Here is a 13,940-nt window from a genome sequence, read left to right on the forward strand (position 1 = left end):
GTGTGAAATTTATTTTCTTTTCAGCTTCGATGTTGCTAATAAAGGTAGTGAAGGTATCATTCATGGTGTTCCTGCTCGTTGGTGCTCCTCGGATTGCTTCTGCAGTGCAGTACACTGTTGGAGATGGATCGGGTTGGGTATACAGTGGAGTAAATTATACAAGTTGGGCCATTGGTAAAAGGTTCAAAGTCGGTGATACACTGGGTAAATTATTTTACCAATTCTTTTGATTCTTGATTTAGAATAAGTATAATAATGAAATATTTGTTTCGTAAACACGGCTATAAAGAAATTTACAACATTTTCGTGAACCATGTTAGATGTTCATGGAGTTTTTTCACATAAGCTAGAAAGAATTGTGTGAAACCATGGGCTAAAAGCAAAGACCCACCAGGTTTAGGCCTTGCTTTTATAGGCCGATTTGAGAATAACTAAGATATATTACGCCACTTACGTACAAAGTTATAACTATCGATTATAACATTTCTTTAAGAGATCATGCACTGGTAGACTAATCAAAAGCAAAACAAAAGTGCTATCTGGCCCGATTAATGGGTTAGACAATTGTGTTAACTCTTTTTAAAAAATAAATTATAATAAAAGACTTAAATTATACACATCAACAGAGGAATTTAGATCCATCTATGTAGTGGCTATAAGTGAGAAGGATATGATATCAATAAGTTGGTTGAATTGGATCTTGTTTGAACTCCATTGACATCTACCTGTAATTTTTCTCAGTTTTCAATTACACAAATGGCGCTCATGATGTGACTGAAGTCGGCGAAGCAGGCTATTCCCAATGCAAAACATCACCGAATTCTGGAGTCCTAACCAGTGGCACTGATGCAGTCACCTTGGGCTCAACTGGACCTAAGTGGTTCATCTGTGGATTTCCAGGCCACTGTGATGCTGGTCAAAAGCTAGCCATAACTGTGGTATAGAGGTTAGAGAGCAACACTGGGTGGGAATTTGAGAGCATTTATATAGGTTTTTTTTTTTTTTGGGAAGTTATAGGAAAATTTACTTTTACTCCATAGTTGTTTGGACAAAATTTAATGTATTTTTAAAAGTTTATTTATGACACTTAACTCCCCTTATAGTTCTGACATTATTGTAATAATCTATGCTAATTCGTTTTTTGTAGTGTAGAAAAACAAAGGTACTCTTTATAATTCATAGTAATCAGTTAAAAGTAATTATTATGCAATTTAAATGTCTTATACTCTATTTGTTTCATATATCTCTTATCACCAAGACCTGGAGATTAATAGAAATCCGTTTTCAGTTGCACATAAATCAAAACTACAAAGAGGTTTATATTTCATAAATAAAAATATCAAGGTGCAAGTGATAAAATGCTTAGTATAAACAACCAAGGCCGACCAACATCAACAACAAGAAACTAAAGGTTTTAATAAACCCAATTATATATATTACATTGTGAATTCCATCGTTAATAACGACCCTGTAAACTTGTTCTCTCTTCTTCTTCCACTAGTTGTCAAGACATAGAAACTAAATAGTCTTGCCGTCCTCAGCCTGCTGAGTTGTGAAAAGAATAAGGACTGTGCATTAAGACCTCTATATATACACATTGCTCCTCCAATTGCAACCACCACCACTAGCTAGCAGCAAGAATCCATTGGAGCCTAAATCATACCTTTGGGCAATCAAGACGAGCTCCAATGGCTTCTAAGCAACTAGTCATCGTCCTCGCCGTCGCTTTCGTTGTTCTCCCAGCAGTAGTCAGAGCCACGGACTACGTCGTCGGCGACGAGAAAGGTTGGGGTTTGGAAGTCAATTACACTGCCTGGGCTGAGGCCAAAGAATTCAGAGTCGGTGACACAATATGTCAGTCGAAACGTTCTCGAATCTTTTTAACTTTCTCTACTCATATTATCAACGATAGAACAGTTTTCAATCCAAATACAATAGAGCTGTTGATATGCAAAAATTCTTTATTTCTTTTAGCATAGCAATGGCATATCCTTCTTAATTAATTTGTATCACAACACGAAACAGAATACTCATCAGCTATGGTAAATGAACTAACTTGTCGAATTAACTCTACTGCATGCAGTGTTCTCTTATGCTTCGGGTGCTCACAATGTGATTGAAGTAGGTGGCCCAGATTTTAGAGCATGCAATGTACCACAACCCGCTGCAGCAAACGCTTTAACTAGTGGAAATGATGTGATCACACTCAGCAGTGCTGGAAGGAGATGGTTTCTGTGTGGAAAGGAAGGCCATTGTCAGAAAGGCCAAAAGGTTCTGATCCCTATCAGAGAAGCCCTTGCTTCGCCGCCTCCAATGCCGCCTCCGACGAACGGCGGCGCCGTGGGTTTCCCCTTCCAAGCCCTGATGGTGGCAGTGATGGCAATGGCAGTGGCAATGGTTGCAATGATCTGAGAAGATCTGTGTTGGATCCTAAATGTTTCTCTCATTATCCTAGTCATATGTTTTGCTTCTATCTTTTAATTTTAAATTAAGCGAATAAAAGTGCAAGAAAAGCGATTGATTCTTAAAAGATCGTTCTATTTGTTGGTGGGTCTTATTGATCTGTTATCAGTAAATCCTTGAAACGAGTATTATTAGTCTTAAAAGAAATAACGATCGATCATTCTCCCGAACCATGCGACCGAGAGAGCTCACGATGTGACTGAATTCGGTGAAGCAGGCTACTCCCAATGCATAACGTCGCCGTATTCTGGAGTCCTAATTAAGCAGTGGACTGACACAGTCACCATGTAAAATTTAACCCTCTTATGTTTTTGACATAATTGCAATTATCTTAAAACCGTTATTTATAGTATAGCAAACAAGAGTATCCCTATTAATTTATTGTAATCAATTAAGTATAATTTGTCTGCAGGTCTAAATGTCTTACACTCCATTTGTTTCACATATCTCTCATTACAAATATCTCAAGAGAAGTAAAGAAAAAAAGAAGATAAAAGAGTCCAGAATTTGATCTTCGACTTAATAGAATTTTATCTTTATTATTTTTAGACGGAAAAACTAATGACTATATATAAGACAATACTACAGGTGGTTATATAAAAAACAAAAATTAAAGTTTAACGGACACGTTGAGTTCCGGCTAAACTATGATTAATTATGATTATAGGGATAAATGTATTTTACCCATAATTTTAATTAGTTATATATTGCAGCTAGCCACACAAAGTACTCATACTTCAATATGTTTCTTTTTATTAGATTTTTTTTTCTTTTTGGATCGGGGTGCGCTCTTTTAGGTGACAAGATTAATGGAAATGCTGCCTAATGAACACAGTTCCAATTTGAATGTTGAATAAGTAAACAGCTGGATAATTAATTAAATAAAATGCTTAGTATAAATAACAAAAGCCAACAGGAACAGCAAGAACTATTTAAAATATTTTAATAAATTCAATACATAGTGGCAAATACTTCAATACTTTTTTAAATATTTAAATTTCTAATCTAACAACTATAATAATAGATGAGAATCTAATTCTTTTTCCCTTACCAGTTTATGGGTACTGATTTTAATATCCCTTAAAACTCAACAAAAGAGTATATTAGTCTTTTTCTTTTATTATTAAGAAGTAGTGCTCACATGAGGAGAATAGTATGCCATAAATTGAGAGATCCTAATTATTTGTCCCGAATAATTAATCATGGGAATTAGGATGCCAATCCAACTGTTCATGTTTATAGATCTCTTAGATTAAGCAACTAATAAATCGATGGCATTAAGCTAGGTGCAGTCGGCCATCATTAAAGTCACAACATGAGACATAGTTAAATTCAACTTTAATTATATATTTTTATATATTAACCAATTTTAATTTGAATCAAATATGTGGGATTACTGATTAGACGAGATTTAGATATAAAGTGTATACATGCCAAAAAGAAAATAAAGAACTCTCTTAATCTAAAAGTATTAGATTAACATTAAGTAATTACTGATTGAACCGGTTATGTAAATGTACCCTTTTAATATTTCTATTATACCATTAAGCAAATCAATGTTTGGATTTCTCTTTCACAAAAAGGATAAATAAATAGGAAGAGCGGGAGAAGATCTCATTTATATTTCATATGTTGTGAATTCCATCGTTAATAACGCCTCTGTAAACTTATTCTCTCTTCTTCTTCCACTAGTTGTCAAGACGTAGAAACTTTCTCTTGCCGTCCTCAGCCTGCTGAGTTGTGAAGAGAATAAGAACTGTGCATTAAGATCTCTCTCTATATATACACACATTACTCCTCCAATTGCAACCACCACCACTAGCTAACAGCGAGAGTTCCTTTGGGCCTAAATCATATCTTTGGGGAAATCAAGAAGAGCTTCAATGGCTTCTAAGCAAATACCCGTCGTCCTCACAGTCATCTTCGCTGTTCTCCTGGCGATAGCCAGAGCCACGGACTATGTCGTCGGCGACGAGAAAGGTTGGGGTTTGGAAGTCAATTACACTTCATGGGCTGAGAACAAAGAATTCAGAGTCGGTGACACAATATGTAAGCCAAAACATTAGGACCTCCTACTCTAAGAGCTTTAATTTTCTCAACCAATGTTATCATAATTGTGCCACTGTCTTATATGAGTCACCGAGCAGTTTGCAATCGAAGTGTTTATATCCAAAACTCGTGTCTTTATTTTAGTATAGCAATGCCATATCCTTCTTCATTAATTTGTATCACAACACGAAACAGAATACTCATTAACTCTATTGCATGCAGTGTTCTCTTATGCTTCGGGTGCTCACAATGTGATTGAAGTTGGTGGCCCAGACTTTAGAGCATGCAATGTACCACAACCCGCAGCAGCAAACGCTTTAACCAGTGGAAGTGATGTGATCACACTTACCAGTACTGGAAGGAGATGGTTTCTGTGTGGAAAGGAAGGCCATTGTCAGAAAGGCCAAAAGATTCTGATCCCTATTAGAGAAGCCCTTGCTTCGCCTCCTCCGATGCCGCCTCCGACGAACGGCGGCGTCGTGGGTTTCCCCTTCCAAGCCCTGATGGTGGCAGTGACGGCAATGGCAGTGGTAATGCTTGCAATGATCTGAGAAGAAAGTGTGTTGGGTCCTAAATGTTTCTCTTATATATCCTAGTCATATGTTTTGTTTCTATCTTTTAATTTTAAAGTAAGGGAATAAAAGTGCAAGGTGAGTGATTGATTCTTAAAATTGTTCTACTCGTTGGTGGGTCATATTGATCTATTATCAGTAGTTCTTGGAACGTGTGTTACTATTCTTGAAGGTATGATATGCCCATTATTGATATGCTATATATAGTCTTTAGCTAACTAAAAATTAATATCACAGTCTAACTCTATTTAATTCATTTTTCTGTCATGTATTTTTATACAGTGCGGCGCACGAACTATTATTTTTTATCCATCCAAACATACATTATAATTGCTATAAATTGTATTATTATCTAATGATACAAAGCAACAATTAATCATTTGATACAACCTTTTGCCTAAATACAATTTATTTTTGCCGCTCTGTTGTTGAAGGCCTTCACATTTTCTCTCCTCCATTTCATACGCGTATCAGAATTGTAATTGTTTATATAGCATTTCTGAGGTTCTTCGCCTACCAACTTTTTCCTAAAAAAGAAGACAATAATCATAAATGTGAGTGCTAAATAACAATGTCTCCCTTCCCAGGAATTGTCACATAGACTCCAAATCCAATTATGACCAGTAGAATGGGAACCACAACAAGTGCAACCCATACCTTAATCTTTCTCAACCACTTAAACAATCCCCCAGACCCTCCACTAGTCTTCTTAATACCACCCACATCAACAGAAACTTCACTTTTAATTGGGAATTCCTCCTCTCCTTGGCATAGATCCTTCCCCACCACCATTACTGCATCACTTCCTCTGCCCTCCAAGTTTGCATCATGGCTTGCTGGTTTGCCTGCTTGACCTCCTCTGCTTGAATCCATCTTACCAATTGGTTTGCTACTAATTGGAGGATCTCCCACTTGGGTTGCTTGGTGTTGGGGTTTAGTTTGGGAGGATGACTTTGGCAGGACAACACACAGCAGTTCTCTGTCCTTGTCGAACGTGGCATGGACTCCTCGGATGTTGCACTTGTTTGAGATTCGGAATTCTTTATTGAATCGAGACCACCGGTTGCCGTCTACTTGCCGCTCTCCGCTGATCTTTAGCTTCCGGCGGGTGTTGATTAGAACTTGCACTTGCTCTTTCTTGAATCCTGCACTAGAAGGTTGGCGAGGAGAGGAGGCAATGAGGCATGCATTTTGAAACATATACATCATGTCACAAATGTACAAAATTTTCCTTCGATTTATTTTGTTTATGGTCATTCGAATCCTCATTATACTGCATTTAGTCAGGTTTTCTCGGGGTTTATATCTAAAAATTATTTTACTCCTTCATAATTTTATCTTTTTTACCAAACTAATCTTGATCTTTGTATTTATGACTTAAGTGAATTTTTTAGATACAAATTGATTGGAGAGAAATATAATTTGAGTGTTTTTGGTAATTTGCTTTATATATAATATATTCGATGTAAATGGGTAGTTTAATAATTTAGATGGGCTCAGTCAAAGGGACACCTAATACAAAAAGATTTATGAAGGATAAAATAATTTTAGACATAGGAGATAAAATAAATTTAACCCTATTATCTTTCATTTTTCAACGTGTATAAGAGGGCCATATTAGGCTACCTTAATCAATTTGATTAATATTCAGTCACTAATGCCAATGAAAGTGGTAGCAAAAGGAAGTACTAAATATCTCTCAAAATTAGTTCTTCAGGAACACACCCAAAAAAAAATCTATATGCAGATATTTCATCTCAATTAATACGAATTACAAGTTTGATAGAGAAAGTAAGGCGAAAAATCTTTTGAGACATACGTCTAACCTTAAAATCGGCACAATAATTAAAGCAGATGTACCAAACTTCTTGAGGGCTACACAGACATTTCAATTAATTTGCTATTAGTAACTCTATCTTTTTACCTCAATTCGAAGGTTAAACAACAGAGCTTAGATGCCTAATTCTATAAAATTAGACACTAAGCTAATGGTTATGGAGACAACTCGCCTGGTACATTGACCACGAGGGTATCGCATTCCTTTGCCCTTGACCAAATGCAACTGGGTTCGAAAACTGCGTAATTGCGAGGTTGCAACAGAGTTCCTGCCATGATTTCTTAGCCCCCTCCTTCTATCTGAGCTCCTTCTTTCTGGAATTGAGACGAAGGCCCAGCCATTAAAGATTTCTTTCATTTATCGACGAGAGGTTTGGTTTGGTGGTAGAAGAACTCCGAATTGGGTTTCCCAGAGAGGAGTGATTCCTGCCGTCTTGGCTTCTTGGGGTTTAAGTGGTTGCTTCGACGGTTGCTTTCTTGCAGGTGCAACCTTGTAGGTTTTTTTTTAAAAAAAAAATAATTAATTGGGGATTATCAATATTTTGCAGAAAAGCACCTCTGATTTACAAAGAATATCTGCAATGAGATCAACAGTTCGAAAAAGAAAATATTTTATAATTAAAATGTTAAAATCTTTTATTACGCATGGGGTGAAAGAGATCGATCGGTTCGTCAATAAGATGAAGTCCAAAAAAAACCTTCCCCATCGCTCGTTAAAGCAGTCAATAGGGTGGGATAGCTTCATCTGGTTCATCTCTTCCCTCCCTAGTTCTTGAATATAAAAGATGGATGTGAATGTACGTCTATGTTCCCCTTTTTAAGGGTTTCATATGGCTCATACTATTGTCAGTCTAGCCATTCAATATATATTATGTTAAAAATAAAAAAATAGACTGATCTGTAGATGGATCTTTGCTATTATAATCCTTAAGCTTATACATTTCAGTCTGTGGACTTTTTTTCTATAATTAAAAAAGAAAAAGGACTTGTGGGTTTTTCTTTTGCATTCATCTTACTGAGAGTTAGCATTCGAATACTCATATTTGAACAAGATCATCAAATAGAAAAGCAGATTGTGGCTTGATTCAAAATAGAGGTGTAATTAGGTTAGTGGAAGGAAAATGTAATTCCAACAAAGATCAATGAAACCGAGTGTTCTTTTTAACATTTGTTTTGACCAAATTCAGAAATTCTTCTCACATTTCGAGCCTCAAATCATTAAGATCGGTTTTCCTAATAATTAGTTTTTCAGTTGATGCGATTAGGTACAAGTTGGATTGGATTTTCAGAAGTTTAAGTCGAAAGTTTCGAATTTTTCAAATTTTTTATTTTCTCTAATATTAAGGTTGGAGCATATCTCCATCTATAAATATTTATCTATAACAAAGGTGATTTTTTTTCTTCTTTTATATAGGTTTATAAAACTAGATATATATTCCCACAATTTATCATGAATAGTTCAAAAATATCTGCCTGTCAGAAAATCTATTTCCAAACATGGCCTATAGCAGGACTTAAATAATTTAATTGATTTTGGTATGCACAAGATCATTAAGACAAGATTCAAATCATAAATTCATTTTTAATTACGTACATGCAAATCTTAATTCTCACAAAGAAAAGGTACGTACGGAACTCATAAAATTCAAATAAAGTTTCTCTCTTCAAGTTTTTTATTCCATGGACATACAATTAGTAAAATCATCCACAATTTAAAACAAATCCACATTTAATTTCCATTAAACATAATTATATATAATAAACCCTACCCACTCTCATCCTCGTTAGTAACTCCAGTCCTCAGCTTATACGTAGCATACGCCACTATCCCCATCAACACCATGACAGCCACTACCACATTCAACAACAGCATCTGCCTTGGCTTCCTCATCTCCATCACCACCCCACCCAACCATTGCTTCTTCTCTACCTCCTGTCCACTGCCTTTGCCAACTGCTTCTTTCTCTTCCCTTCCATTCTTATCTCCATCTTTTTTAGCTTCATCACTCGCAGCCTTGCTCGTTTGCCCCCTAACAGTACTCGCAATCGGCGTGATCGCCGGCTCGGCCGGTGCGGGCTTCTGGGATTCTTCCGGCTTCTTTTCGCCGGACGATCTATCGGCACTTCCATACTTGGCGTTATCCAGGAACTTGCTAATTGGGTCTTTCTCTTCACGATCTTTTTTAGCTTCATCTTTTGAAACCTTGCTGGTTTGCTTCCTAACAGTACTCGGCTTTGTCGCAATAGCCGGCGGGGTCGCCGCTGGCATCGCCGCCGGCATCGCTGTCGTGGCAGGTTGCACTGAGCTGGGTTTGGGGTTGTCGGCTGCGGTAGTGACAACACTAGTGGTGTCTCGAGGGCGATTCTTGGGAACTTTTATGTGAAGCGTCTCGTTCTCAAACTTGGCTCGGATTTCGTTTGTGTTGTAGCCGACAGGGAGGACGAAGTCTTTCCAGAACCGTTGCCAACGATTGCCTTCGACGGGTCGCTCGCCGGTCGTGCGGAGGTTGCGGTAGTTGTCGATCTGAACTCTAACTCGCTCCCTCGTGAATCCTGCAACCCAGTGTTAGAATGGATTAGTGTGATTAATTTAGTTTACTCTACTTTTTTTTTTTTGCATGTCAGGGCTTCAGCAGTTCTATTCAGTGCTTCACAGTAATGTTTATTTTGTATAGATTCATTTTTGCACTACGTTATTGATGCGTACGATTTTGTTATCAATCACTTTTAACCCACTAGCTACTTCGAGCCATACCAATTTTTACAGACTAAAAGAGAGAAAGAGGAATATTAGGCCGTGATCCATCAAAGAACATTTTCAACTACTTTAATTTCACAAAGAAAAAAAAAGAAATAAATAAACGAAAGGCATTTTGGTCATTAAAAGAAATTATCGAAAAATATTCTTATGAAAGAATATGAACAATTTTTTTTTCTTAAAAAAAAAATACATAGCTTATGGTGTGCGAAGTTCCAAAAAAAAACTTATGATATGGCTTGCCTGGGAGATGGATGAGGAGAGTGTCAAATTCTTCCCCCTGAATCCAATTTGCAATGGGGTCGAATTCCTCATAAGAGTGTTCTCCTTGTGTGGCGTCCATGAGAGCCTTTTTAATCGGGTTGTGTGAAGAGTAATTAGAGAAGGAGCTGGACGAGTGATTATGGAGGCCAGTTGCTGGGATTTATATAGTTATGGCTCGAGGTGTTTGTTACTTTAGAGGAGAGAAATGCTAGATTTTGTGGTTGGGTTGAAGGGTATATTTTGCTCACCTCCTAAGTTTGGCAAAGGAATTGTTCTTTGCTTTGTTTGGACTTGTTGGGGCAATTGGGGGGGGGTATACTCCAAGTGCTTTGCTTCCTTTTTCTTTTTCTCTTTTTTATACCACCAAGTAGTGCTTTTGTCTCTTGCTTGATAGTATTGGTACTTGACTCATCTGGCTAACAATTGCTTTAAAAGCTTGTGGTTTTTTTATAAAAAAAAATCTTTTAGTATCCTAGCACTCTGGATTGTGATTTTTTTTAATTTATATATCTGATTGACAAGATTAGAATGGCAAAATAAATTCAATATTTTTCTGATACCGTGTTAACTTACCATTTTTTTTTAATATCTTAAGTTATTAGAACTAGATTTAGGACTCAAACCCAGGCTGCAAAATGTCCTTGGTGCAAGTAACGTTAGGAAGTAAGCAAAAGTTAGCATAATTTGGTATGCCATCCCAATGGGTTTAATTATCATAGGTTGGTCTTGGCCCCAAGAAATGTAGCATGATGTTTAGAATAACATAACATAGCATGATGTTATTATTAAAAATAATTTGAATGCACTAATAAGATTTGAGACACCTCCTAAGTTTGCCAAGGGAATTGTTCTTTGCTTTGTTTGAACTTGTTTGGAGGCACTTCATGCTTAACTCCTTAATTGCTTTGATACTCGAATCTATCATCTAGCTCGCCGGCATGCCAAACTTAATTGGGCTAATTGGAAGTTATCTATCTAGGGTAATATTAATCCCTAATATGATAATTGATTGTGTCATAAGATGCATTTAATCAGTAAATACATTAGATTTATATAATCATATACAACATTACGTAACAATATCTCGTTGATCGATGTATGAAACAGACAAGGAGGTATGGCATGAGCTTTGGCGTGATCTTGTTTTAGTAGCTGCTAGCTATTACGTACTGCAAAATAATCTCGACTCAGCTGGTAATTAATCTCTCTCAAATCTAACGCCATATCAATTAACCTCCCTATTATTAACACAGCCAGCTTGGTGATGTTCTCAAGGAATTAACCAATTCTTCTTGTTGATTACAAAAATTAATAAAGGCGAGATTAACTATTCTCTCTTTGGTAGCATCCCCTAATTTTATTTTATGGCGGTATTTTTTGCAAACAAAGACGCCAGGATTGGCTTCTTGCAGCAAATCAAATACTACCAAGTACACGAAATTCGTGCACTCATGACTGGAGGCAATCTAGCTAGCATGATTTGTTACTCCAAAAGAGAAAAATCCTAGCTAGCATGATAGGACACGTCAGACCGATCCAATCCAACGTCAACTTCGAAGTGCCAACTAATAACACATTAACTGAACCCTTTCAGTCCTTTACAACCATAGACATACAAATGTATATATATAGATACCTATATCCATACATAACCACAGAAACAGAAGAGTATCAAATCAAACATGGCTACTCCTCCGAACTCCAGCCCAGACGATTGGCTGAACAAGGGCGACAACGCGTGGCAGCTGACGGCGGCGACTCTGGTGGGCCTCCAGAGCGTTCCGGGCCTCGTGATCCTCTACGGTAGCATCGTGAAGAAGAAGTGGGCCGTGAACTCGGCCTTCATGGCCCTCTACGCCTTTGCCGCCGTCCTCGTCTGCTGGGTCGGGTGGGGTTACCAGATGTCGTTCGGCCTCGGCAAGTTCCTCCCATTCATCGGCCGGCCGGGCTTCGCCCTCGACCAGAAGTCTCTTCTGGACCCGGCGTTCAGTGGAGAGTTTCCTATGGCCACTATGGTGTTCTTCCAGTTCGTGTTTGCGGCTATCACGCTGATACTAGTGGCGGGTGCACTGCTGGGGAGGATGAACTTTCATGCGTGGATGCTGTTTGTGCCGCTTTGGCTTACCTTCTCGTACACCGTGGGGGCGTACAGCATCTGGTGCCCGGATGGGTTCTTGTCCAAGGCTGGCGTGATGGATTTCTGCGGAGGATTTGTTATTCACCTCTCCTCTGGTGTCGCTGGATTCACTGCGGCTTATTGGGTACGTACTTACAAGACTTCGATATTCTTCCTGTTTTGGAGAGAACGGAGAGGAATTAAAATAAATAATGCAACAGGTGGGACCCCGGGCAAGCAACGACAGGGAGAGGTTCCCGCCCAACAACGTCCTGCTGATGCTTGCCGGCGCCGGGCTGCTGTGGATGGGGTGGACCGGGTTCAACGGCGGCGGCCCGTACGCGGCCAACGGCGTCGCATCGTTGGCGGTGCTGAACACGCACGTGTGTGCCGCCACCAGCCTCCTCGTCTGGCTCCTCCTCGACGTCCTCTTCTTCTCCAAACCTTCTGTTATCGGCGCTGTCCAAGGGATGATCACTGGACTTGTCTGCATCACCCCTGCTGCAGGTATCTCTTAATTAATTGCTTCGTATATACCGGAGGACTTCAAAAAAGATCATGCCTAGTCTAGTCTTGCCAAATTAGATTTGGATCAAGGGGACTTATTTTAGATAACTAAATCTAATTTTTAGCCTTATTAAAAAAAGTAAGTTGTTTTTAATTAACAAGGTTGCTTAAAAATTAGCTATATATAATACTATGTTAGATAATTTAAAATAATTGACTATCCTATATTGCACTATTTTTTAACAAGTTTTGGTCCTCATTGTGCCACGTAATGACTCAGGGATAGTGCAAGGCTGGGCAGCCATCATCATGGGCATCCTCTCCGGCAGCATCCCGTGGTACACCATGATGGTCCTCCACAAGAAGCTCAGCTTCCTCAAGCGCGTCGACGACACCTTGGCCGTGTTCCACACCCACGCCGTCGCCGGCAGCCTCGGCGGCGTCCTCACCGGCTTCTTCGCCGATCCGCACCTGACCGCACTCTTCTACACCGGCGACGTCTCCAAGTACGTCGGCCTCGCCTACGGCCTCAAGGATGGGCGCCTCCGCGCCGGCGTCCGCCAGATGCTCCTCCAGCTCGGGGGCATTGCCTTCATCGTCGCCGTCAACGTCGTCGTCACCAGCGCCATTTGCGTGCTTATTAGCCGTATCGTGCCGCTCTGCCTCAGCGAGGAGGACATGCAGGTCGGCGACGACGCCATCCATGGCGAGGAGGCGTATGCCCTGTGGGGCGACGGCGAGAAGCTTGAGAAGTCCAGCCATGATTCTGTCTATGGCGTGGAGGAGCTGCCACCAGAGGAGCTGGCTAAGGCTGATCGCTTCGCTTGAGCTGGCGAGAACGTCACATTGCTAGTATTAGACTATTAAGAGCTCAGTGTGGTTTTAAAGAAGGTTACTCTTCGACTCTCTCTGGATGATGACTTCAACGATAAGCTTATTAAAGTACTTTGGAATTGGTTTGATATTTGTTTTCTTGGTTCTTGTCTTCACTTGTCCGAGCTTGATTAGCTCTATTCAATGACAAGTTTATCAGACTTTTTTCTTTAAAAAATTTCTTTTGGTATAATTATGCAGCTTTAAAACTATTTTGAACAATTTATGCTAAGCAAAATACTGTTTTGTTCATCTAAGTTTGGTCTTAACCATAATTAATTATATTAAACTAAAGGGTTGGCATTTTTGAAAAGGATTAATAATTTCAATGGTAATTATAATATTTTAAAGAATGTAATAGTTATTATGATCTTTTGAAAATCCCAAATATAAAAGATGCATTAATGATACCACAAGTCATGCCTATTTACTCGGCTGCAGCATAAAGTTTCATACTTCATGCAGATTTAACGAGCCAAGATTGATATTTATCTCCAGGCGC

At 38.9% G+C, this 13,940-nt stretch overlaps 6 protein-coding genes across 6 annotated transcripts; 4 read left to right on the forward strand and 2 right to left on the reverse strand.

Moving 5' to 3' along the window:
* The first annotated feature begins 29 nt into the window (after positions 1-29).
* LOC140783518 (basic blue protein-like) lies at positions 30-984 on the forward strand. Its single transcript, XM_073130423.1, has 2 exons — positions 30-204; positions 742-984. Exons 1-2 carry the CDS (start codon positions 30-32, stop codon positions 942-944), a joined length of 378 nt encoding a protein of 125 aa, XP_072986524.1. The 3' UTR covers positions 945-984.
* Positions 985-1,688: 704 nt separating this feature from the next.
* LOC140783519 (blue copper protein 1a-like) lies at positions 1,689-2,412 on the forward strand. Its single transcript, XM_073130424.1, has 2 exons — positions 1,689-1,854; positions 2,084-2,412. Exons 1-2 carry the CDS (start codon positions 1,689-1,691, stop codon positions 2,410-2,412), a joined length of 495 nt encoding a protein of 164 aa, XP_072986525.1.
* A 1,934-nt stretch (positions 2,413-4,346) lies between these two features.
* On the forward strand, positions 4,347-5,063 carry LOC140783520 (blue copper protein 1a-like). The gene is made up of 2 exons (XM_073130426.1): positions 4,347-4,512; positions 4,735-5,063. The coding sequence occupies exons 1-2, from the start codon at positions 4,347-4,349 to the stop codon at positions 5,061-5,063; spliced, it is 495 nt and encodes a 164-aa protein (XP_072986527.1).
* A 252-nt stretch (positions 5,064-5,315) lies between these two features.
* Positions 5,316-7,302, reverse strand: LOC140784824 (uncharacterized). Its single transcript, XM_073132406.1, has 3 exons — positions 7,094-7,302; positions 5,742-6,229; positions 5,316-5,611 (listed from the first exon to the last, which is right to left on the reverse strand). Exons 1-3 carry the CDS (start codon positions 7,194-7,196, stop codon positions 5,555-5,557), a joined length of 648 nt encoding a protein of 215 aa, XP_072988507.1. The 5' UTR covers positions 7,197-7,302; the 3' UTR covers positions 5,316-5,554.
* Positions 7,303-8,564: 1,262 nt separating this feature from the next.
* On the reverse strand, positions 8,565-10,131 carry LOC140785084 (uncharacterized). The gene is made up of 2 exons (XM_073132801.1): positions 9,922-10,131; positions 8,565-9,473 (listed from the first exon to the last, which is right to left on the reverse strand). Exons 1-2 carry the CDS (start codon positions 10,019-10,021, stop codon positions 8,686-8,688), a joined length of 888 nt encoding a protein of 295 aa, XP_072988902.1. The 5' UTR covers positions 10,022-10,131; the 3' UTR covers positions 8,565-8,685.
* A 1,473-nt stretch (positions 10,132-11,604) lies between these two features.
* LOC140785085 (ammonium transporter 2 member 5-like) lies at positions 11,605-13,636 on the forward strand. The gene is made up of 3 exons (XM_073132802.1): positions 11,605-12,203; positions 12,280-12,565; positions 12,846-13,636. Exons 1-3 carry the CDS (start codon positions 11,625-11,627, stop codon positions 13,391-13,393), a joined length of 1,413 nt encoding a protein of 470 aa, XP_072988903.1. The 5' UTR covers positions 11,605-11,624; the 3' UTR covers positions 13,394-13,636.
* Positions 13,637-13,940: the final 304 nt, after the last annotated feature.

This window comes from Typha latifolia, chromosome 3 (assembly GCF_019914945.1).
Source record: "Typha latifolia isolate L0001 chromosome 3, TyphaL0001v2, whole genome shotgun sequence".
NCBI lineage: Eukaryota > Viridiplantae > Streptophyta > Magnoliopsida > Poales > Typhaceae > Typha > Typha latifolia.